Raw genomic sequence first — 26467 nt, forward strand, 5'->3', positions numbered from 1 at the left:
GCAAACCCAAATGTTTAAAGAGAACAGTTGATCATTCTCCATGACCTAACTCAATCACCATGGGCTTTATACTGTTTTAAAAGCAGCCACTGTTTTTCTGAGTGTTTTCTATGTGCTAAGCGTGATCTTGCTAATAACACTGTGAAGTAAATACTACAGTTATCCCCGTTTTACAGACCAGAAAACTGGTTTAAGTAGCTGTAGAGGAAGACTGGAAAATTTTGAACCCTGATCCTGTTTGTCCCCAAAGCTGTGATCCTGGCCATCACGCGTTCTTGCCCCTCTGTGCCGGTGCCACCACTGGGCTTCCTGTCCCAGCCACAGGTCATGCACCGTCTGGATGTGTAGCCCTTTTTTCTTACATCATGTCCCACTCCTCCCTTTCCCCTTCAGCTCCTAGTGCTTCTCTAAGTTTCATGACGTCCTTTTCAGCTGCTGGCACGTAGCTTGCTATCTGCGTGCCTTATCTGGGAGGTTACTTAGCTGAGGTCTTGTTCCATAGCTGGGGACCCTTCTAGATGGTGAGCTTCCTGGGCACAGAAAAGGTGCCTCCCTTATCTGCCCATCACCCTCAGCACCAAGTTCATAGACGTTACTAAAAACATATTTGTTGAACCAATGAATGAACACACTGAATTCTAATATTTTAAATTTTGGTAAAAATCAGCCAGTTTATATGTACGAATTCGTGGGCACTTATGCACGCCCACAGGCACCACTAGAATGTCACATCCCTTAGGAGCCCCCATCTCCTTAATCTTCACCTGCCCCAATCGCGGCTGTGGCTCATATTTGTGTGCAGATGAATGGAGCCTCTTCCATGTTAGAAATCTTGCCCTCTCACGCTGGGGACCAGTATCAGGCCTTGTCATACAAGGAACAAATGCAGAGAGGAAAGCCAAGCCATCTCTGAATTCGACAATACAAACAGTGTTTGTGGAAGAAAACAATAGATCGAAGCTTTTGTTTCCATGGTTTCCTTCTCTGCAATGAGAAAGGTTTCTTACATCTCACGTTTTGACCTTCCCTTAGGCTTCAGGAGAGGAAGCTCTGAGCTGCACAGTGAAGCCTGAGCGTACTGTCTCCCCAAGTGGGAGGGTCTCTGAGCAGGGGCCGAGCCCCCCAAAAGGTCCACACCCGGCAGAGGAGAGAAAGGCGGCTCCACCCCTCCCCTGCAGAGCCCGCGTTGAGCTGTTCTACTCACCCAGGGCCAGAAGCGACACCCACCGCAGCATGAAGACCTGGCCTGGGGTCGGGACCAGAAGGGAGGTTCTCGCAGGAATGACGGACGGGCTTTTGCTCTTACAGTCAGGACACTGTTCGCACCAGCCCTGCAGAGCGCTGCCAGAACGAGAAATATGAAGGTAGCAGATGCATCGGTGAATTAGAAAAAAGGAAGTGGGAGTGCCCTTCTTCAGCTACTAATTAAGTTTCCCTGCCTTATGATGAAAGTGAAAAAATACGTGTTAGGGTTTTTTAAAAGCCCATACCCTGAACCTCACATTTCTATTGCTGGGAAATTACATTAATGGTAGCATGTGAAGATAATTGTACAAGAATTTTTATTGCAGGCTAATTCATAATTGATGAACTGGAAGCAATGGAAGAGACTATGAATATTGGACTGTTTAAAGATTTCTGATGCATCCATATGATGACATACAATGCAGCTGCTAAGAAGATTGAAGTTAACCTGTTTCTGGGAGAGGAATGTGGATTTTTGTGGTCAGAGTATGGATTGTCTCTTAAAATGGACACCAGTCATTCCTGTCATACCCATACGCGTGGGCCACTCTTTCCTTTATCCTTGAATCTGGCTGGCTTTCTGACTTGGTTTGACCAATAATGTGGCTGAAATGAAGCTGTGACAATTCTAGGCATCGCCCTTGGGAGGCTGGAAATGTCTGCTCTTGCTTCCTTGGAGTCCTCTCACCTACCATGTAAGAAGTCCGACAGCTCAGCTGGAGAGAAGTCCAGCCAGTTCCCAGCTGTTCATTCCAGTCACTTCAGTCAAGATACCAGGTGTTGAGTTAGGCATTTCGGATATTCCTGCCCCAGTTGAATCCCCTGTTGCATGCAGCCACGTCCGTGACCTCAACTTACCCAGGCGTCCTGCTGATCACGGCCAACCCATAGAACCATTGTTTTAATACACCAGATTTTGGAGTCATTTGTTATGCAACATAGATAACTGAGGTGGGCATATTATATCTTCCTTAAGAATGTTCTTTTTTTTCATTACAGAAGTTGTGGTTGGCAGAAAAATCTTGCATAAAATACAGAGTTCCCATATATTGCCATATTATTAACACCTTATATTAAATGTGATACATTGTTACAATTCGTTAAAGAATTATTTTTATAATGGTGCTATTAACTACAGTCCATCATTTATGATAAGGTTCACTGTGTTGTAAAGTACTCTGCACTTTTTGTGTTTTTTGAAACAATTTTATTCTACTAACATGTGTACAACTTAAAGTTTCTCCTTTTAAGTACATTCACATATTTAATTCAGAGCTGATAATTACATTCACAATGTTGTGCTGCCTTCATCACTGTCCATTACCAAAACTTTACAATTAACCCAAATAGAAACTCTGTGCAATTTAAGCATTAATTCCCCATTTCCTACCCTATGCTGGCCCCTGGCAACCTATATTCTAGGTTTTGTCTCTGTGAGTTTGTTTATTCTAATTATTTCATATCAGTGAGATCATAAAATATTTGCCTTTTTGTGTCTGTTTTATTTTAATCAACACGATGTCTTCAGGTTTCATCCATGTTGTGGCATGTATTAGAACTTTATTCCATTTTATGGCTGAATAATATTCCAGTGTAGGTTTATGCCACCTTTTATTTATCTGTTCATCAACTGATGGACACTTGCATTGCTTCTATCTTCTGGTAATTTTGAATAATGCTGCCATGAACATTGGTGTGCAAATATCTGTTCAAGTCCCTGCTTTCACATCTTTTGGGTATATACCTAGAAGTGGGATTGCCAGGTCACACGGTAATTTTATACTAAATTTTCAGAGAACTGCCAAACTGTCTTCCGCAGTGCCACCGCCTTACATTCCCCACAACAATAAATGAGTGTCCCTATTTCTCCACATCCTCTCCAGCACTTTTCTTTTTTAAAAAATAGTTGCCATTCTAGTGAGTGTGAAATGGAGTCCCATGCAGTTTTGATTTGCATTTCCCTGATGGCTAGTGAAGTCAAGCAACTTTTCATGTGCTTTTTTGCCATTTGCCTATCCTCTTTTGGAGAAATGTCTACTCTAGTCTTTTTCCCATTTTTTAAAATGCAGTTTTATTGAGATATTATGTATTCACATACCATATAATTATCCAAATATTGCAATCAGTGGTTCACAGTAACATCATATAGCTGTGTATTTGTCATGATAGTCAGTTTTTGAACATCTTCTTTATTCTGAAAATTTAGAAAAAAGGTAAAAATAAAAGTAAAAATAATATCCGAAACATCCCAATACCCATCTACCCTTCTATTATTTGTTTATTTTCTTGTTTTTATTTCTTACTCATCTGTTTGTACACTGGGTAAAGGGGGTACCAGTCACAAGGTTTTCACAATCACACAGAGCATCAGTTTGTTAAATGCTGCCAGAATGCGATACACCAGATTGGAATGACTTTTAAAAAGGGAATTTATTGTGTTACAAGTTTATGGTTCTAAGGCCATAAAAATGTCCAAACTAAGGCACCCAGAGAAAGATACCTTGACTCAAGGAAGATCAATCTCTGTCATATGGGAAGACACTTGGCTGGTCTCTGCTCGTCTTTGTTTTAAGTTCTCTTGCTTCCAGCTTCTGATGCCAGTGGTTTTTTCTCTAAGTGTCTGTGGGCCTTCACTTAGCTCCTCCAGGACAGACTGCTGGGTTCTGGCTTGCTTAGCATCTCATGGAAAGGCACAAGGTGACATCTGCAGGGCTCTATCTCCAAAAGACCATGTCTAAGTGTTTGCTCTTTCTGTTGGCACTCTAAGCATCCCCAAATGTCTGCATCTCTGTTAGATCTGAAACAACAACTATGTTTTCTCCAGTCTGTCTCCCTTTTTAAAGGATGCTAGTAAACGAATCAAGACCCACCTTGAATGGGCAAGGTCACATCTCCATCTAGTCAAAAAGTTATACCCAAAATTGAGTGGGTCAGTCTCCATGGAAACAATCTAATCAAAGGTTCCCACCCTATAATATTGAATCAGGGTTAAAGGACATGGCTTTTCTGAGGTACACAAAACTTCCAAACAAGCACATGGTCACACCTTAAAATCTCTATAGTTATTCAATCATCTTCAAGAATCAAGGCTATTAGATTACAGTTCAACAGTTTTAGGTATTTTCCTCTAGCTACTCTAATACACCAAAAACTGAAAAGGGATATCTACATACCGCATAAGAATACGCTCCAGAATGACCTCTGACACTATTTGAAATCTCTCAGTCACTGAAACTTTATTTTGTTTAATTTCTCCTCCCCCTTTTGGTCAAGAAGCCTTTCTCAATCCCGTGATGCCAGGGCCAGGCTCATCGCAGCAGTCATGTCCCATGATGCCAGGGAGATTTACACCTCTGGGAGTCTGTCCCATGTAGGGCAGTGAGTTCTGAGTCATTTGTAGAATTACTTTTTGCCCACCTTTTTAGTGGGCTGCTTGTCTTTTTATTGTTGAGTTGTAGGATTTTAAAATATGTATTCTGGATATTAAACCCTAATGGGATATGTAATTTCCAAATATTTTTTTACCATTGAATAAGCTATTTTTTTCACTTCGATGCCCCAAAGTTTTTCATTCTGATGAGGTCTTATTTAGCTTTTTTTTTTCTTTCATTGCTTGTGTTTTGGGTGTAAAGCTAAGAAATTGTTGCCGAACACAAGAGTCTAAAGATGTTTCCCTACATTTTCCTCTAGAAGTTTTATTGTCCTACTTCTTATAGTTAAGTCTCTGATCCTTTGAGCTAATTTTGTATTTGGTGTGATAAGAGACATTCTTCATTCTTTTGCATACAGACAGCCAGTTTTCTCAGCGCTATTTGTTGAAAAGACTATTCTTCCCTTAATTGAGAGGACTTGGCAGTTTTGTCAAAAATCAATTGGCAGGCAGGCCACAGTAGTTCAGCAGACAGAGTTCTTGCCTGCCATGCCAGAGACCTGGGTTCGATTCCTGGTGCCTGCCCATGTGAAAAAAAAAAAAAAAGAAACAATCAATTGGCCATAGATGTGAGGGTCTATTTCTGAACTCTCAATTTGATTCCATTGGTCTATATATCTGTCCTTGTGCCAATATCATGCTGTTTTGACCACTATAGCTTTGGGATGAATTTTAAAGCCAGAAAGTGTGATTCCTCTCTTCTCTTGCTGAAGGGACCAAATAATCCCTGTGCTCCAGAGAGTGTGGGTACAATTTGGAGAAGCGTCTCACAGCCTAGGTCTCCGAATGACTGAAGCAGAGTCTGTTGCCAACCCTTCTTGGACATGTAGCTTGAATTAAAAATAAGTTTTTGTGTACTGAATTACTCAATTTTTGTGGTTTGTTACCACAGCACGGACTTCTCCTAACTAGAACATAATGCCAGAACAATAATAAATTATTGTGCTCTCTTGACTCTTACTGGTAATTATTTTAGTATTCTTTATTAAATGCAAATCTGATTGTTGGCCTGAAATATATAATTATTATATTACGAAGGCTCCTCCTATTTCTATTTTTTGCATGCTCCAGAACCACTTGAAATAACTTTGGAATTATCCATTCTTTGAAAACTAGAAAAATGTAGCCATGATGCTATGCTTCTACATTTGCTCTTTAATAACTCTTTAAATTTCTGCTATGATAATTGATCTGTTTTTATTTTCTTTTTTATTTCAGGTTAGTTCTGTTTTTTATGAGTTTAACAAATAGTTCTTTATTTTTCTGTTTTCTAATTATAAATTTCTGCTTTTCCTAGCCTATTTTGTTTTTTTCTAACTATTTGAATATTTTTTGTATTTTTTCTCATTCGGTAATACGAGAGTTTGAAATTTTTCTTCTGTGCTTAGCTATATTCTATAAATTCTGATACTTATTCTTTTCATTATAGTATGTTCTAGATAGTTTACAGCTTTAGTTTTGATTTCCTGTTTAACACAGAATTTTAAAGAATTTTTACGTATCTGGGTGGCAGGGCTTTCCCCCTCAATTAATAATAGCTGAAATACCAGCATAGCGCCACATACTTTACCAATATTATTCATTATAGTTTAATGCAAGAATATGGCATGTGAATATTGTGTATTTTGGATTTTATGATTTTCTTTGTGTTTTAATATGTACTATAAAAATATTCTTTCTTTGAAAAGAAGCTCTATTCTTTATCTTCAGGATACAGTTTTACATATGCATATTATAACCAGCTTATTAAATATGTTAAATAGATTTCTATACTCTCATCTAATACTTACATTTGTTTTATCTATGAATTTTAAAACTGTATGATTGGATTAATTGAGGTGTATGGCCAATATTTGTTGCATTTTTATCATTATACAGTGATTTCTTGTCTGATCCTATGCTTTCTTTCAGCTCAAATTAGACATTTAAAATTAATGTCATGATTCTTATTTTTGTTGTGTTTGTCTAGTTTGTGTTTAACTGTCATTTTACCTTAAACTGTTAAGTCACTTTATTTTAGAAGTATCTTTTATATACAATATATGTTTGGCTCTTGATTTTAGACCCCATATGGGTCTATTTCCTGCATAGGATTATTTATCACATTTGTGACAAATATGGTTGGTCATAATTCTATCTAATTTCATACTATAAAAGTTTCTCTTCTAGATGCTTTACTTTCTTTTACTCCCTGGTCTGTATTTTTTAAAGGTTATACTACATTGCTCATATTTTAAAGGGACAGTTTGTTTTTAGTTTTTCTATTTGTTTACCTTGTAATGCTAGTATTCTTAGCACACTTTTTCTTGATTTATCTGATTTTGATACCGTCCATTGATTTCCTGCTAAAAAAGGAAGAAATCAACCTACTTTTAGCTCCTCCCATATATTTCCAAATCTATCCTTCATCACTTTTAGCAGCTTCTATTCTTTTTCCTTTTTCTGATTTTAATATGGTTTATTTTACTCTTGCATCCTTTTGAACTTTATTAACTTACCGTCTGTTTCTTTTCATCTATTTTTTCAACCCCAGTGTATCTATTATTTGAACTCATATCAGAGAAGCCATTTTTTTTCTTTGATTTCACAGCAATCAGAAGATTCACTGGTTTGGGCCTTCAGGTCTTTGCTACCAGTTTGGAGAACTTGCAGCTCTCCTAGAGGTATGGGCAAGGCTGAATGAAACTGTTAGCCTTTTTCTTCCCTTATTGTGGTTTGGTTCTCACTGTGTTTAGATGCTGTTCTTTATATTTTTAGATTAGGAATGTGGTTTTTCAAAAGTTTCATTGGAAATAGAGTTTTCATTCTTTTGGTCATTTATGGTTGGTTTCAGAAAGTAAAATGTGGTAGATAAACTTTTATTCTGAACAGAAATAGAGCCTGATCCTACCATATATTGATTCTTTTTTTTTTTTTTTTTTTTTTTAAAGGAAAGACAGAGAGAAGGAAGGAAGGAAAGGAGGAAGAAAGGGAAACATCTTTTTTAAACATTTTCTTGTTTTATTGTATTTTGTTTCTCCGTTTTTGTTACATGGGCTGGGGCCGGGAATCGAACCGAGGTCCTCCGGCATAGCAGGCAAGCACTTTGCCCGCTGAGCCACCGCGGCCCGCCCATATATATTGATTCTTTACTGTAACCCAGCATAGCGCCAGGTACTTTACCAATATTATCTTATTTAATCTTTGCAGCAACCCTTGGGCAATATTCTGTCAAAGCAGGTGTGTTATCCTTGCCTTGTAGGGGAAGAAAAAGGAGGCTCAAAGAAATAAAGCATTTGCCCAAAGGCTCACAGATAGTAAGTAGTGGAGGCAGGACTGGAACCGAGCTCCGCCTAAGCAGGAACCTAACAAGTTTTGATGAAGAGATTCAGCAGTCGAACAGGAAACTAGATGTGGCACAGCCCCCAAGCCAGCTGTCGCCGTGGCAGACCCCATGGTTAATGATTAAGGGCCTATTTTGGGTCCCCTGATGGGAGGAAATGGAAACTTGGTGTTTTGAAGTTTCTAAATGAACAGTGAACTCTTTTCAACACTTACAGATCAAACCCAGAGGTTTTTTGGAGGAAAAGGGAAGGGACATATTTGAAGTTGGAAGTGGGGAATTGACCTTAAGGAATCTCTGTCAGTACGAAAAAGGGGTGGATCCCCTCAGGAGCCGTTTGAGGATGGGGCGAATTTTGTAGGCTGAACAGAAGGATGCTTGGGGCCACAAGTAATTGAGGACAAATTTTCACGTAATGATGCAGAAGGAAAGGGTGGATACGATGGAAGAGAGATTCTCGACAGAAAAACAAATCTGGAGAAATCATTTTCTAAATTAAAAAGAGGATTTAATTTCTTAAATGTTGCGATCGGGTCATGTTCCTGAGAACAGGCAGTGTTCTTACAAGGCAGAGGGGCAAGGGAGCAGTTTTTGGTACCAGAGGGACTTGGGGCCCTGACATTTGCTAGCTGGGCCAAATGGAACAAATTAGTAAACTTTTCTGAGCCTAAGCGTCTACATCTTTAAAATGGGGGCAACAGGACCCTCATCATCAGTTCGTTGTGAAAAGGAGAAAGTGTATACTTGGCATATTCAGAATTTGGGTCTGTATGGCACCAAAATTTGTTACTCTTTCAAAGTTTTATTCACTTCCTACATTCTGGCCTCTCTACCAAGCAGCTTAGTGAAAATCAGTGGGCAAATGCATGTTTTAAAACAGCTTCATTGTGATATACTTTACAATGACAAAATTCTCTCCTTTTACATTCCACAATCTAATTATAGATTGTTTCCATCTCCCCAAGAACCTGGGGCCCATATTTAGTCACTCTTTATTTCCTCCCCTAGCCCAGAAAACCACTAACTTACTTTCTGTCTCTATAGATTTGCCTACTCTGAACATGTCACATAAATAGATTCATACTACACTAGTCAGGTTTGGCTTCTTTCACTCAGCATAATGTTTCTGAGCCTCATTCATGTGTCAGCACACCTCTGTGTTTCATGAATGCGTATTTTATAGTTTGAATATTCTTGACTAGGATCACAAGAGTTAATAATCTACTGGGATATTTCACAATTTCCTGAGTTTGTTACGGAAGGGCAATAGTTAAAGATAATGAAGAAAGAAATGCCTGATCTCCACCATTAGAAGTTGCTTAGGCTCTCTGGGGTTTTAAGGCATCATCCATGCCCTTGGGTCTTTTTATACACTTGCCACTATTTTTCTGACAATAGCCAATGGGGTCAGAGTGGCTGACCTTTGGCTTCTATGTCCTTGAATGCTGACCATTCTCTTTGTGTACTGTGGCTTTGCTTCCTCGTGCAGGGCTCCTGGAACAAAAGCTCCCCCCCTTTAAACTATTTGTTGGTTCTAAATAAATGCCCATTACCCCCACCAAATTCAACTTCTGGACACCTTCTATTTGTCCATTCATATTGATTGTTCTCCTTTTTAATTTGTCTACCTGGTTATATTTAGAAAATGAATCAAACAGGCACCTGTTGTTAACTTTGTTAAGCATATTTCCCCCTATTTTAGAATACATGCTGGACCTGTCAAAGTGAATCTCATTTAAAATCTCTGCCCAAATTCCCTGCTCTTCTCTGCAGTTATTTTCCAATTCAGCCATCTCACATTTATTCAGATTCTGATCTGAATGGTTTGGAATTGGTGATTTGGAATTGAACAGAAAACATGTTCTTAACTTAATCCATTCCTGTGCATATAAACCTAATTTTACGTCAGGCCTTTTTTTTTCTTCAAAGAGAGAAAGGGTTTATCGCTAATTGTGAAGCAGGAGATCCAATGGCCTGTTGGCCCCAGAGTCTCTCTCCCTGAGTTTAGGGAGTTCAAGGTTTTTGTGGATTCTTACAAAGGGAGATAAAGGTCATTACAATTCCAAATAGCAAATCTAAGCAGAAAGGGAGATAGAGTTATCATTTCAATAGCGAAGAGTAACTTGAAATGATTTACAAATGTGAAGGAGGGAAACTGGGGTTGGAATCAGTTAATAGCTGACTCAAGTTCTTCATTAGCCTCAAGGCCCCTACACTTACAAGTTACTTTGAGAAAAAGACTGGATAAAGGGAGTAACAGTTCTTACAATCACAAAGGCACAAAGTAAGGGCTTTTACAATCATTATCAGATATCAGGGCACCCGAATTACAGGTCAGAAATTTCAGGGACTTTCTCTCTCTACTCTAATACACCAAAAGGGAAAAGGGAAATATTTATATAATGATCTAGTAGTCATAATCACCCCTTAATCCTAACTTCTTATTACAAATCCTCCTTCTCATTTGATAATTATTTCTCAATCTTGAGGTATATCTGTGTGATGATTCTTCTAATTTCCTCACGCTGAAAAAAGGGGTTTTGCCATTATGGGACACAGGAATGAAACTGGTTGGTCTTGGAGAGACCAGCACCTATGGATTTCAGAGCTTATCTGGCATTGGAACAATCCAGAGGATTTAAGTCTCTGAAAAACAAACCTAGTAAGTAAAACTTCTATAGGGCCCAGAATATCTCCTAGGGTTTCAAGGAACAGTGTTGGCTGAGGTTTGCCATGCTGTGGCAGCTTGCAATATCTGGATGAAACTTGCTTAAGGGTAAACCTCCATAATGACCTCTTGACAAAATCTGAAATCTCTTAGCCATGGAAACTCTATTTCTTTTCCCCTTTTGGGTCAACCAATCCCATGATGTCAGGGCCAAGCTCATCTCTCGGAGCCAAGTTTCACATTGTCAGGGAAACTTACACCCTTGGACGTCATGTCCCACACAGGGGGGAAGGTCAGACGTTGGCTTAGAGAGAGTGAGAGACCACATTTGAGTAACAAAAAAGGTTCCCTGGGGATGACATTTAGGCAGGAGGCTCAGCTTTGCCATTTCAGAAATAAGTTTCCTAAGGGCAAGGCTTATGATTGGAGGCTTGGCTCATTAAATTGGGAGACTTATTGCTTAAGGGAATATCAGAAATTCCCCAGGTGGGGAAGGTAATAGTCTTAGCTTTAGCTCCTCAAAGGCCTTTGTAAATATGTTTTTAATTTCGATCTAAAATACTTGGAAATGCATCAGCATATAACATTAACTTGTAACAGAGTATTAAGATTTTATTTCTTATTTTAGAGGTTCCATGTAAAAGTTAAACTGAATTAGGTTGTTTAAATAAACTGGCCAGCCAGGTCAAATTAGGTTGTGTGCCACAGAAAATTTATATTTTGGACAGAATAAATCTCTCTTCTTTTGGTCTCACACAGAAGTTAAAGTTTTAAAATACAGACAGTATTGTCTTTTGATTTACCTTGGTCTAAGCCAGATCAGCTTCATTCACATTATTAATAGGTCTGATTTCTTTTTAACAGTTGCTATATGAAGTAATGCTGGCTTTCGGGAGTTGAAGAATTCTAATTTTGAGTTTCAGGTGTCACACAGATACTTAAAGTTCTGGGGAACTACAAGGTTATACAAAGAACAAAGCATCTCAGACTTTAGAAATAACAGTTAAAGCTCAAAAGTAAATGTGACTGCTGTAAGAGCTTACAATCTAAGCCTCAATTTTCTTATAAGCATTTTTAAATGAAACTACTTTCAGAAATAAAAATATGTGACAGCTGCGTTATACTGACAAACTGTACCAGAGGTTTTGTCCTGTTTCATCTTTACACACTTATCAGAGTTGTGTTAATAAACAGATGAACTATATTTTATATATTTGTCTTTCCTCTCTTTTGAAGTTTCTCCTTGTTGTAGATGAAGCTTTGACCGATACCTGATCATATATACTTTTAGAGAAGCATTAGAGTAAAGTGGTGTGACTGACAAATAAATTTGACTGTTTTCTTGATCTGTAGCCATTTTCTACAAATAGCTAAAATCATAACTAACAACGTCACACCACTGTCTAATGTCACACAGATACCAATGCTTCCTATGTAAAAAGTTAAACTATTTTAGCAACTCACTTTTACAAGGTGAAAAAACAAATAGTTTTGCCTTAAAAGTGAGAAGACGTCTTGTGAAGTAAAGGAACTCAAGGCCAACATAAACCTTAACAAGGATATTATTCTGATTTAAATCTTTGTCTTCTAGGTGATTTATTAAGAAAAACTGTTTTTGAAACTTTCATTAAGAGCAGACTAATAATCCACATTATTTTAAAAGGGAGAAAACGAAACTACATGGCTTGACACAAAAACTTTAAAAATATATGATAAACAGGCTTATTAAATTTTGGTCAGCATTAACTATGACAGACAGAATTCACCTTCATAAACTTTCTACAACCTCTTGTATTTTCTTTAATTAGAGAATATGATAATCTTACTATGGAAAATAAAAAAATACTATACATCCCACCTATAATCTTCATCTATTCAGTTCACATACAATTAGAAATGAATTTGATAACAAATTTACATACAAAGCTATTTGAACATGCACATTACCTTCCAATAACAGTATGTATGAAGACCAGAAGAGACAGAAATACTACAAAGGAAGGAATTTATGCTTGGGTTTTTATACACAGGCATTTATATACTTTGTACTCATTACACACAAATGATGACTTTATAATATGCCTAAAAGCTCTCAGTCTAATCCAGTGTCACCTTCAGGACAGAAGAGGCCAAATTTGAAACATAATCAGTTTTTCAATAATTAAGGGATTTATCTCTAGAAAAACTCATTTTTAACTCAACATTATTCCTAATTACTAAATAATACCAGGAATATGTCAGTTTACAAAATTAAGTTATGGCCTTTAAAAACTAGTTCAGAGCTCTATGTATTCAAATGCTATTTTTTTTTTTATTTGAAAGTCTTACAAGTGTCATTTTTCTGCTATGTTTCTTTAGGTTATTTTTATCTATCTGCTTTTAAAATTCTTCCAACATTTTATTCCATTTACTACTGTCTTATACTATGCCTCGGTACACGTGTATTCTAACTAGAATATAAACTCTCTGAAGATAAGAATTTTGTCTTCCTTATTCATGACAACACTTACTAGCAAAAATGTACTGATTGACATTAACAAAACCACTCCAAATTCGAATTCTTCTACATACTGAGGTAACACACGGCAAAGTAACCAAAGAACCAGATTCTTTGAAATCCAGGCAATCTAGATCATTAAAAAATCTTATTTATATTTCTTACTAAACTTACCTGTTTTTTTTAAAAAATTAGATATATTTGGAGCATCAGCATATTCTTATTTTATTATATTATATAAATGTAATTTTGAGATTGTACTTATAATTCTAGCTTTTTTAAAATCAGTAAACTTGTATAAATTTAGGAAGAACATATCCAAGCAGAATAAAATTTTATTTGTTTAATTCAAAAATTCATCATAAAATTCCTTCTATTGAGGTTAAAGAAAAATTGGTTTGCTTTCATAATATCCTGTAATTATGAACAACCTTAAAAGTGCATTGACTATCAAGTTCTGGAAAAATATACTGCAATTGTTTAACTTATCCCAAGCCTAAATCTAGAGAAATTTTTCCATAGTTCTCAAGGATCTTTCATTTCACTTACTGAAATTTATCAATTAGATTTTATTCAATTATTCCTATTCCAAGGCTGTTCATATATATATATATATATTAAGATTTTTCAGGAACAAAAATTTTACTGCTTACTCATATGCAAATACTAATCTCGCTTCATACTACTCATTACAAAATTATGCATTCAATATTTCCAGGTCACATCACAATCTTGCAGTTGGCCAATATATTTTCAGAAGTAGGTATCTTTGAAAAAAATTTATTCTTTTCTGAGTTATGGGTTTAATGGTTCTTTTGGAGTTTTTTTCTTTTACAGTCGGAGTTTTCTGACATAAAATCCAGTTGAAGATTTTTCCACTTTCAATTTAGGATTGTTTTCTCCTTAGTGTAAGAATACTAATGCCTATTAAGGTATAAGTGATCACAGCAGCCTCCCCTTCATGACACTGTGTTTGATACAGTGTGAAGCCTCACATGTACTACAAGTGTTTCTATATTAATGTTCTAGTTTGCTAGCTGCTGGAATTCAATATACCAGAAACGGAACAGCTTTTAAAGGGGGGAATTTAATGAGTTGCAAGTTTACAGTTCTAAGGCCGAGAAAATATCCCAATTACAACAAGTCTATAGAAATGTCGAGTCACAGGCATCCAGGGAAAGATACCTTGATTCAAGAAGGCCGATGAAGTTCAGGGTTTCTCTCTCAAGTGAGAAGGCACATGGCGAGCACAGTCAGGGCTTCTCTCTCAGCTGGAAGGGCACATGGTGAACATGTGTCGTCATCTGCTAGTTTTCTCTCCTGGCTTCTAGTTTCATGAAGCTCCCTGGGAAGCATTTTCCTTTTTCATCTCCAAAGGTTGCTGGCTCGTGGACTCTCTGCATCTCATGGCTACATCGTTCTGCTCTCTCTGAATCTCTCATTCTCGAAAATATTTCCTCTTTTATAGGACTATAATAAACCAATCAAGACCCACCCAAATGATGTTTCTGTTAATTTTTAAAGTGTACACTCTATACAGGCCAGAATCACCTTAACTGTTTCTATCTAGAGAAGTAACTGCACTATAAAAAAGTAGGCATGTACCCAGGATGCACAAAAAGCACTTATTTTTAGAGTGGATAATAATGTCCATCATTCTTCAATGACTACATAATCACAGTATATTGTATTTTTAATACTAGGCGGCCATTAAAGAAAACTATCATCAAGAAACATTATGTGAAAAAAATAGAAAAATTATAGGTAAGGTATCATCTACAGTACTCAAATAAAGACAGTATCTATTTTTATTATTACATTCATTTATGCATATAAATGCCTGGATGGATACAAAACCAGCTGTTAATGGTGGGAAACGCAAACAGGCTGAGACATAACCTTCCAGACATTCTCCTCCTTTTTACACACATTTACATGTAGATTTACACGTATAAACTTATTTTATTCTTATTTGTCTGAACTTACTAAATTAGAATTAGGTGTCTGCAAAACTTAGTTGTGTTACTTAAACACCACTTACATGATGAGCATACCTAGAGTTCAGTAGATAGAAGCAAAATACAAGTTTCACGTTTTCTAATTTATTTCTGTCTGTGTAAATATAAATATAAACACATACATACAATCATGTTTTTCATGAATGCAATAATATCACACAGGGTTCTACCTTTTTAATGCTGTAGGTATTTTTTCAACTATCATTTTGCTGGCTTGTCTAATTGCTATTCTCCATGTTACCTCCTCTCATATTTCTCCCTTCCCAGATAAACAAGTACAACAAATCATTATGCAGCCTTTTCTACTTTTCTCCATGTGCATGTGTCTGGGAACTTTTCACTTACACTCATTCATACACACGTATACATACATGCACACATATTTATAAGCATAAAGAGAGCTTTTTAAAAATTAAATGCTTTATAAAAATGGGATCACATTACATATGCCTTTATTCATTTCACATTCGAAGTCACATTACATGTAGACTGTGTTTATCTCACACACATAAAACGTGTTTCACATAAACTGATAGAGATGGAATTCATTGAACATGATGCCTATATAATATTAAATGATGTGGTTGTATCCTAATTTATTCAACATTCCTCACTGCTAGATATTTGTTTCTAGAGCTGTGATTAGAACATTGCTGTCAACACAAATATCTTTGAACACTAATAGTATTTTTATGTCAATATGATAGAGCACCAGGAATTAAACTGTTGAGTCAAAATCTGTGAAAGAAATCCAGAGCGTCTAGAGATGGAGAAGAATTACTAGTGACAGGAGCTGTGTAGCAGTGAAGTAGAGAGTCTTGTTGATTGCATTAAACAGATTTGCCAAGGCTATCACTGAAGAGTTTTAAACCTTGTGAAAATGAGATGATAACCGAGTTTTACAAAGGTTATTCTGATGATTTCTGCAAGAGGGGTAAGGGAGGGGAGATTGAAAGGTGTGAGATGAATTAGGCACATCTTCCTGAACGTCCAAACAACAGATAATGCCTGGTGGTAGGAAGGAGGGACCCAGACATATCTGAGATATGCTTAGCATTTAAAATTATTAAGACACAAGATTGGAAGTATTGAGTGGTAAAGGGACATCAGGAATGATTCTAAGGTTTTGGGGCTAGACAATTGGGCTGATGAAAAAAGTTCAAAGATAACAAAGAGCATGTAGTATAGTAGACAAAATCCTGATGCTCAGATCTAAATATATATGGGATTTAAGGAATCTTTGGGACAATCTGAGAAAAAGTGTCAAGTTGAAAACTGGGCATATAAGTCTGGTGATCATAGATTGCCTTGGATACACATTAATAAGATGGTGATGGAAACTGATATAAAATTCCATACTATAGAATCATAGGATGTTATAACAAAGGATCCCCAAATTATGGTGGAAATAACTCAATTTTTAAATTGTAGAAACCTGAAAACTTGTGAACTGCAGAAAACAGTTTTGAAAACATCCTAAGATGCACAATGGGGCTTCTGTAAACCATAATAAATAGGCTTGTAGAGAGAGATTGAGTGAATGACCCAACCGATTGGGACGTGGGGATGCTCACTTCTTGGCACTTAATGACTTGGCCATTTCCCACCTCAGTGGACCATCACACCGCCACATTTTGCAAAGACAGCCACATTCAGAAGACTGCAGGGTCTGTCCAATCAAGTTGGTGGTTTGATTGCCATGTAAATTCAAAGTGTGCTCTAGTGTGTGTTAAGAATATAGTTGACTCTGCAGTCAGAGTGCAAACCTTCAAGAAGGCCAAAATGATAAACAGTTAAGATTTTAGGCAAACTGGTGGCGTTCTTCTGTTATGTGTAGAGGAGAGCACGCCAAACAACTTGAAAATTGCAACCCTCCTTTAAGGAAGCAAACACTGGATAGGGGGAATTACAGTAAAGAAGGGATTCAAGAAGGAGCTATATCTTCTTAGAAAGGTAGATCACACAATAATTATAGCTCATCCTGAGCCATATGGCACTGAGTTCAAATCGTGATTATACCATTTATGCTTCTATGGCTTCTGGTAGGTTATCCCTCTAGGCCTCAATTTCTTTATTTATAAAACGGGAATGAAAACTGCAATACTTACTTGTTAGGGAGATAAATGAGTTGATAAATGTGAAATAGGAAAAAAGAAAGAAAGAAGGAAGAAATGGAGGAAGGGATGGAGAGAGGGAGGGAAGGAGGTAGAGGGGGTATAAGAAAGAGAGAGATGGAAGGGCAGGGTGCCCCGAATTGCTAAAAACATCTTGAGGAAAAGAAACGAAGCTGGAGGTCTCGCACTGCCTGACTTTAAGGCATATTATGAAGCCACAGTGGTCAAAACAGCATGGTATTGGCATAAAGATAGATATATCGACCAATGGAATCGAATAGAGTGCTCAGATATAGACCCTCTCATCTATGGACATTTGATCTTTGATAAGGCAGTCAAGCCAACTCACCTGGGACAGAACAATCTCTTCAATAAATTGTGCCTACAGAACTGGATATCCATATGCAAAAGAATGAAAGAAGACCCATATCTCACACCCTACACAAAAGTTAACTCAAAATGGATCAAAGATCTAAACATTAGGTCTAAGACCATAAAACAGTTAGAGGGAAATGTAAGGAGATATCTTATGAATCTTACAATTGGAGGCGGTTTTATGGACCTTAAACCTAAAGCAAGAGCACTGAAGAAGGAAATAAATAAATGGGAACTCCTCAAAATTAAACACTTTTGTGCATCAAAGAACTTCATCAAGAAAGTAGAAAGACAGCCTACATGATGGGAGACAATATTTGGAAATGACATATCAGATAAAGGTCTAGTATCCAGAATTTATAAAGAGATTGTTCAACTCAACAACAAAAAGACAGCCAACCCAATTACAAAATGGGAAAAAGACTTGAACAGACACCTCTCAGAAGAGGAAATATAAATGGCCAAAAAGCACATGAAGAGATGCTCAATGTCCCTGGCCATTAGAGAAATGCAAATCAAAACCACAATGAGATATCATCTCACACCCACCAGAATGGCCATTATCAACAAAACAGAAAATGACAAGTGCTGGAGAGGATGCTGTGAAAGAGGCACACTTATCCACTGTTGGTGGGAATGTCAAATGGTGCAACCACTGTGGAAGGCAGTTTGGCGGTTCCTCAAAAAGCTGAATATAGAATTGCCATACGACCCAGCAATACCATTGCTGGGAATCTACTCATAGGAATTAAGGGCAAAAACTCAAACGGACATTTGCATACCAATGTTTATAGCAGCGTTATTTACAATTGCAAAGAGATGGAAACAGCCAAAATGTCCATCAACAGATGAGTGGCTAAACAAACTGTGGTATATACATACGATGGAATATTATGCAGCTTTAAGACAGGATAAACTTATGAAGCATGTAATAACATGGATGGACCTAGAGAACATTATGCTGAGTGAGACTAGCCAAAAACTAAAAGACAAATACTGTATGGTCCCAATGATGTGAATCGACATTCAAGAATAAACTTGGAATATGTCATTGGTAACAGAGTCCAGCAGGAGTTAGAAACAGGGTAAGATAATGGGTAATTGGAGCTGAAGGGATACAGACTGTGCAACAGGACTAGATACAAAAACTCAAAAATGGACAGCACAATAATACCTAAGTGTAAAGTAATCATGTTAAAACACTGAATGAAGCTGCATCCGAGCTATAGGTTTTTGTTTTGTTTTGTTTTGTTTTTACTACTATTACTTTTATTTTTTTCTCTATATTAACATTCTATATCTTTTTCGGTTGTGTTGCTAGTTCTTCTAAACCGATGCAAATGTACTAAGAAACGATGATCAAGCATCTATGTGATGATGTTAAGAATTACTGATTGCATATGTAGAATGGTATGATTTCTAAATGTTGGGTTAATTTCTTTTTTTCCGTTAATTAATAAAAAAAACAAAAGTGATTGGTGTTAATTCACCAGTGAAATAATCTGGCCATGGACTTTTCCTTGTGCAAGTTCTTTTTTATACAGTTTCAATCTTTGCACTTATTAAAGGGTTTTTGAGGTTTTCTATTTCTAAAAAAAAAAAAAAGGTGCTGGTCAGTGTATATTGGGTCGTATCTTATGACTTGTAAGTTTCCCTTAGCTGAATTTCCCCTCTGATGTGTGGCAAGGAGGCATATAGTGACCTGTTTTTTTTGTGTGTGTGTGTGTGATGTGGTTAGTAATAGCAAAGGTTGAAAATAACCCAAATGTCCATTAACACAACATCTTCCCTATAGGTTCATATATATGTAGGTAAATGCACCAGCAAAAATCTGGAAGGACAAGTTGTAGCTTCTGAGAAGGGATTAGGAATGAGGGTGAAGATCAGAGGGGACTTTTGGTCTATCTTTCTCATTTTTATTCAATAGGAGAATGTATTCATGTGTTGCTTATATCAGTACATGAACAAATAGAAGCTCTGAGCTAGTCCAGTACACTTGCTCTTCCAGTGTCTATTCTATAAAAAGAGAGAGAGGGCTGAGGTCAGCTGCTGGTGTCTTCATGCAGGAGGGGAAGCTGGGTTTAACAGCTGTTTGGTGTACCCCAACATGGGTAGAGAGCTAGGATTATACAGACTCACCCCCTAATGGCAGATTGTAGGGCAGTGTTTTTCACATTTTAGCATGCATCAGAGGTTAACACATGGTGCTTGTTATCAATTCACATTCCCAGACCCCACCTTCTGTGATTCTGATAAAGATGATCTTTGGGCCACACTTTGAGAAGTGCTTTGAGGGGACTACTACATTGCTGCTACTTGCCCTTTGCTGAGACACTCCCTCATGATATCCTTAAGGATGAAAGCCAGGGATGTTTCCCTGGTGGCAAATGCCCATATGCTAAGATAAAACACAGGAAGGACATCTCCTCCAAGACTTTAAAGCTGTCAAACTGGATCCGTGGATAGTGTGTGTGTGTGTGTGTGCATATATAATGCATTTGAAAAACACCTTGAGAGTCATTACAAATCTGTACTTTATCTAAAGAGAAAAAAGGGGGAAAAAGCAAAGGGTCACCACACAGTACACAATAACACCAGAATGAATTTAGATGTGTCTAGATAATAATTCAGAGGTGGGCATAATGAGATGTGGTTGGGTTCATCATTATATTTTGTCAGTAGATATAGATTAATGGAAACCCAAATGAGGGGCTACTGCAAGGTCAAGGTTTCTATCTCAATGTGACTGCAAAGAGCCCTTCATTGCTAAATGCCACGATGCAGATGCCAAATGATTTTTACCATCCACAAAAGCCATTTCTGGTTAATAATGAAGGAGAGTTGAAATCAAAAAGCAAAGCTAATTGCTTTGGTGTGCTGCCTTTGGAAAAGAAATGACTTTTCCAAAAGTCATAATAGAAATGACTTTTGAGTGTTTTATTTTGGTGTCCATATTTATTATAGCTATATGGTTATGCATTTTTTTCTTCTAATAAACAAGTCTGAGATGCAAAAAAAAAAAAGAAAGAGAGAGAAAGAAAGCAAGGAAGGAAGAGAGGGAGGAAGGGAGGAAGGAAGGAAAGAAAAAGTAAAAAAGAAAGAAAAGAAATACACCTGTAGGATCTGAAGGACATCTGGGCCGACAGTTCTACCTTTCTCCATCTCGCTGGGCAGCTGTGGCTACCCTACAGCCAATCTCCTACATAAAATGAAGAAGCACAAATACTTAAAGTTTACCTGGCAAGTCTGAGAACTGGAAGGTAGGAGGCTGGTGTAGACCCACTACCAGAACTATTTGGGTTGGATTATTTGTGACTCTATTAAGATTTGTTTTAAATGTCTATTATTTTTCTCTTGCCCTGATTTAAAATAACCTAGTTTGACCAATAGGATTTATGACTAAGCCTACGAAGAATGCAGATTTAATATTAATATTGCCAGGGCATTTATGAGCATAAAAGCTTAAACAGAAACATTTTCTACATCCATTCAAAGAATCATATGTTATCACAATTGTCTTGCTGTGCTTTCATGGGAGATATAAAATAACAGTAATTTGTGATTCAATGAAAAAACTGAAAATGCGTGGAATTAAATCTAACTCAATGTACTAAATCAAGAAGTTTCTGTGGTTAAATGTGGAGTTCATTTCAGTTCAACAAGTTATTTCCAGATACTTTAACAGGCACTGGGAATAAAGAGATGAAAAAGACCCAGTGACTTCTCTGGACAAGCTTCTATAATTCTCGGTTAGGGGGTCATAGTAAGAGAATAATCGATGAAATAATGTAAAGGGTGCTGTGGGTGAAGTGCTACATGTTTTTTAATATACCTGGAATATAAATCAAGAGATGCAGAAAAGATTAATGAATGAAAAGCACTGGTATCATGACACAGAGGATCCTCCTATGCTAGGTGAAGGCATTTGGATTTACTCATAAAACGTGAGAAGATTAAGGTCAAGACAGCTCAGTTGAGAGACAATTCCAATAATTCATATAATGTGTTATAAAGGCCAGATTTATTCAGTTATCAAAAGGGCTCATTGAGGAACCATTATAGGCCAATCAAGCCTTAGAATCTAAGGATGCAGTAACAAACACAAAAGATAGTCTCTGTCATTCTAGCACCTACATTACATAATAAAAGAAAAAGAAAGCAGTAAAGAACTACAACTAGGCAAATTGCTGTAAAGGAAAAGTTAAGATGTTACTGCTGTATATCATAAAGTTCCTAACCATTTCTATGGAGTTCAGGGAAAGCTTCCTAAGATTTAGTGTTATATAAGATGAGATCAAAAGGATCAATAACATTAGCTAGAAAAACATGTTGAGGTTGGTGGTGGGCGAGGTGGGGAAGCCTATTCTAGTCAACATACAATAACGTCATGAAGCAAGAAAGGATTATACAATAAACGAACTAAGAAAATGACCAACGTGGCTAGAACTAAGAATTCCAGAGTGAAGTGAGATGAGGGTAAAGTGCTAGAACATGCTACACTGGGAAAAATGATAATTAAAAGGCTAATTCCATATATTGAAAAGATTACTCTTACATCTGTGTGGAGAACAGAGAGATGATACAGTGGTATTGGAAAGGTTACTGAGAAAATTAGATGAGAGGTAAGATTGAGATACATAGGTAGATAGATAGATAGATACATAGATAGATAGATAGACAGACAGATAGACAGACAGACAGATAGATGCATGGATGGCTGATATAACAATATGGCCAAGATGGCAAAACATTGAAGTTTATGGATCTGGGTAATGGGGTATGGTAGTATATTGGAGTTTAACATATGAGTTCTGTATTAACTTTGCAACTGTCCTGGAGGTTTGAAATAATTTCAAATAAAAACTTGAAAAAAATCATACAGTTGCTGAAGAGTCCCGTTATCAAAGCATCAGTTGTTGAATTTTTTGTTTCTTTTGTTGGTTTGTTTTGTTTCTTGGGAGGGGAGTGCATGGGCAGGATATCGAACTTGGGTCTCCTGCATGGCAAGTGAGAATTCTACCACAGAACAACACTCACACCCCATCTCTCTTAATTTTTAAAGGTGAAATTAGTGAAGAGAGTTGAAACCCTGTGTAGGGCACATAAACTCTCTTATACTCATCAAACACACTCAAGGCCAGTCAGACAGAAACCAAGGAGGGCACTGAGAGACAAAGAATATCCTGATCACCATGGGCTGGATTAGTTCTCCAAGGCCATAGAATGAAAGCTAATTTAAGATAAAGAGGATCAGTGACAAGAATGAGGGTCTGTAAATCCTCCCCCATGAAACAAGCAGCCCAGAGGGCTACAGGTGTGGGAGAACATGGATCACCTTAGTTCTTGGGGACAGGAAAGGTCGAGCATGGTGAGACCCTTAGACCATCTCTTCTAGCCTCTAGTCTAGTGCATATCCCCTCACTCCTGTGATGTGCTCACTGACTCTGTGGGCTCAGGTGTGGGGAAAGATGGAGGCACCGTTCTTCCTGCCCCTCCCCCACCTCCACTGAGCTCGGTTTGGTTGCCGGGCCGTGGTGTTCTGTCTTGTGTTGTGGTTACAGGCTCCTGCTGACCTGAAGCCACTGAGCAAAGGCTTCAGGAGCCTCATAGAGGCGGCAGAGAGTCGTGATGCTTTGCACAATCCTGGTCCTGGAGGCCTTGTGCCTGCTGTTGGCAGCACTGCCAGAGGACTTGATACCCAGCCTAGAATCCCAGGGAATGCTGTGGGCATTGGTGGCTGGCACATTCACAGTAGGGGTGTTTATCATTAAATCTTTTTATGATGATGGAAAGACAGACAAAAAACTGAACGCTGACATTTCTGCCCTTCTAGAAGAAAGACAGCAAATTATTGATACATTTCACCACATTGAAAGAGTATTTCAAGACCTTACACCAACCATAACAGAAGACAAGGTCCTAAACAAAGTATCCGAAATCGTACATGTGAAGACCCACAAAGATGTGGAAAGCTGCAATTCTTTCCTTGGACTGAAGGGAGATTTCTCTAGAATATTATGGAAAGGAGAGACGTCTAAATGTTTACAGGATGTTCAGACGATGGATGGCATGGCAAGCAAGACTCCTCCTCTAGAAGGCTCAACAAACCAAACCCAACATCAGGTAGCACCAACTGAATCATCTTTCAAAATCCCTCAGGAGGATACAGAACAGCTTCACACAACAGTCGCGGAAGCTTTGGAGGGCAATGCCAGGCTTGGAAGAATCAAAAACCTCTTTTCCCTGGAATCTGAAAAACGGAAAGGAAGAGTGGGCAAATTCACTAAAGGGAAAATTCTCTGAGAAACCTCTAGTCTACCTACGGAGTCAGGTCTTGAAAATACAGTGGGTCGTGTCGAGCCTGCAGGTGAGCCCCTGTCAAAGATGAGCAATTCGACCCCTGCTCTCCAGGAAGATAACATGGGTCCTGGGACCGTGGAACTGGACATACAGAAGACATCAGGCAATGGAGGTCTCATAGCTGACGAACCTAAAGGACTGTTTTTTAACAGCATGGATTTACATACTCAGGTACAAACCCTCAAGGGAAAAAGAAAACAAATGTACATGGCATTGCAAGAAAAAACTAAAATGATCAATGCATTTAAAGATTGCATGGAAAGATCCCAAACAGAAAAGGCCTTGCTCCAGGCAGAAATCAGGGAATTGGAAAGGCAGAGGCAAAAGCTGGAGCAGAAACATCAAGTCCAGCCTAAACGTCATCGAGAAACGGGAACAGATTTTTTCCAAGGTTCAATTTGGAGAGAATTTACCCCATAAAGATAGAGGAAGACTTTTCCAAACCAAATAAAAATAACAGCAACACATGTGAAGACCTGAAATTTTATACAATTCAAGAAGAAATTCTTTCAGAAGAACTCAAAAGAGTCTCACGGTATTACCAAAGCCTCCTCAGGTCCCAGGAGAGGAAAGCTCATGACATGGGGATACGAGCTCACATAGCTGAGAGAAACCTATATGAAGTGAGAAAGGAAACTGCATACATGATGCAAAAATTATTGGAGGAAGAACAGAAACGATCGGAAAGTTACCACTGCATCCCTGCTGTTCCAAATGGAGCGTTTGATGGAGTCCGCAAAACAGGTCCAGGAAGCGTGACGACCAACAGATCCCCAAGGAAGGAAGACCATCAGGCCGAGATGATAAGGGCATGCAAGGCACGCCCTGTATCGACCAGTGGCAAAATGCCTGAGAATCTTCAGCCTGGCCAACCCCATCCTGAGGCAGCGGCTGTCACCAGAGACCAAGACGGAGCTCGTCTGGGGGCTCCTTGCCCAGGCAGAAGCAGCTCAGTAGCTTCTTCTCATTCAAGCCTCGCATGGGACAGCGGAGCAGCTGCCCCAAGCTCTGGTCCTCCACACTCCTCTCCCGTCCAAAGCCTGCTGTTAGGAAGGAGTGCCAGGAGAAGAGGCCTCCTGAGAAGAGGGCAGCCCGTGCTTCCCACCATTCTGGAAAGTGAGGAGGAGGAGGCTCCCCAAGAGTCCGTTTGCCAAGGGACTTCCCTGGACCAACACTAATCTCCCCTGCTAACAACAATGTATCAACACCAACCTAGAGACTCCCACTCCTGTTCACCGAACCCACCCGGAAACAGATGTGTCCCCTCCTGTGTGATGTTCCCAACACTCAATCTATTCCAGGAGCCGTGACAACAGCAACATGTTTTCATCTCACCTGATAAACTTTATTTCCTCTCTTTTAGTCTTATTCTATTAAGGATTTAAAATCACTCATAGGTTATAATTGTTAGTGTATTTTATTACTGTAGATTGTATGATATGAATCTTATAAGTTAATTTGTTGTATTTAACTATAGTTCTAGGTATTCTTAGCATATCATCTGTATCTTCAACTGTGGTAAAAGTTTCCTGTGAGGTATTACACCAGTGGAAACATTTGAAACTCAAAGTGTGGTTCTATATATATATCAAGAGGTCAGTACCCCCTGGTTACAATAGTAATGTCATTTATCAATATTCAATTTGGATAGTAAATTAAAAAAAAAGTTCTTAAATGTTTTGCATGCTTTATTTATTGAAAGGTCAGAAAAAGGGAGTGTTTATCAATAAGGTACAACCTAATCCATGTATGGCCTGTGTTTTCTGACCTGCAATTTCTCACGTGGTGGCCTTTACGTAATCCTTGTTATTTCTGTAGGTCCGCATTTCTGAACATGGACAAACCTTGGAAACCATCCATCAGGCAAAATGGAACAGGCTTCCGTAGAGGCCACATGTTTTGTCCTGTAGCTAGGCCCCAAGATCTCAGGGAATCAGGCTGTCTTACTCATCCCAGCTTCCCCAACCTCGAGAATAGTTCCTGACAAGGAGTGAGAGACCAAAATAGTTATTAAGTAAATAAATGACAAGAATCAATTTTTCAAATGGGTAATATTTCACTCATGGTGTCAAACCCATTCATTTCCCTTTCTAAAAATGTGTTTCATAGCTTTAACAAGTAATGATTCGCTTAGTATGGTAGGTTGAACTGGGAATGACAGGTGGGAAAAGTAAAACAAAGCAACAACAATAAACTTGTTCTAAATCATAATGCTACTAATATGTCCCCACCAAATATAGCACCTAAATATAGTGCTATAATACCTCACCTTGATATGTGACAGGGATGACTGATTTCTGATTTCAAAGCAAATGCTCCTGGGAGTTACCCATTTTGTGCTTGGCTTCATGTAAGAGTTGTATAATTACTCAGTTTTCTATCCTAACTCTATTTGGGACTTTATTTTTTAAAGTTATTTCTATTGTGTGTTTATCTTT

General features: G+C 38.0%; 1 protein-coding gene across 7 annotated transcripts in view; it reads right to left on the bottom strand.

Annotated features, from left to right (window-relative positions):
* The window catches only part of FCRL5 (Fc receptor like 5), an 84978-nt gene that overhangs the window by 46886 nt on the left and 11625 nt on the right, over window positions 1-26467 (bottom strand). For 3 of the 7 annotated variants that reach the window (XM_077156554.1, XM_077156555.1, XM_077156557.1), the window contains exon 1: window positions 1205-1412. In XM_077156554.1, the coding sequence (XP_077012669.1) occupies window positions 1205-1235 (31 nt within the window). In that variant the 5' untranslated portion in view covers window positions 1236-1412. Of the gene's footprint in view, window positions 1-1204; window positions 1413-3343; window positions 3440-26467 lie in introns of those variants that run through there. The other 4 variants (XM_077156556.1, XM_077156553.1, XM_077156551.1 and 1 more) reach the window with 3 other exon arrangements.

The sequence above is a fragment of the Tamandua tetradactyla genome, chromosome 4 (genome assembly GCF_023851605.1).
Source record: "Tamandua tetradactyla isolate mTamTet1 chromosome 4, mTamTet1.pri, whole genome shotgun sequence".
Classification (NCBI taxonomy): Eukaryota; Metazoa; Chordata; class Mammalia; order Pilosa; family Myrmecophagidae; genus Tamandua; species Tamandua tetradactyla.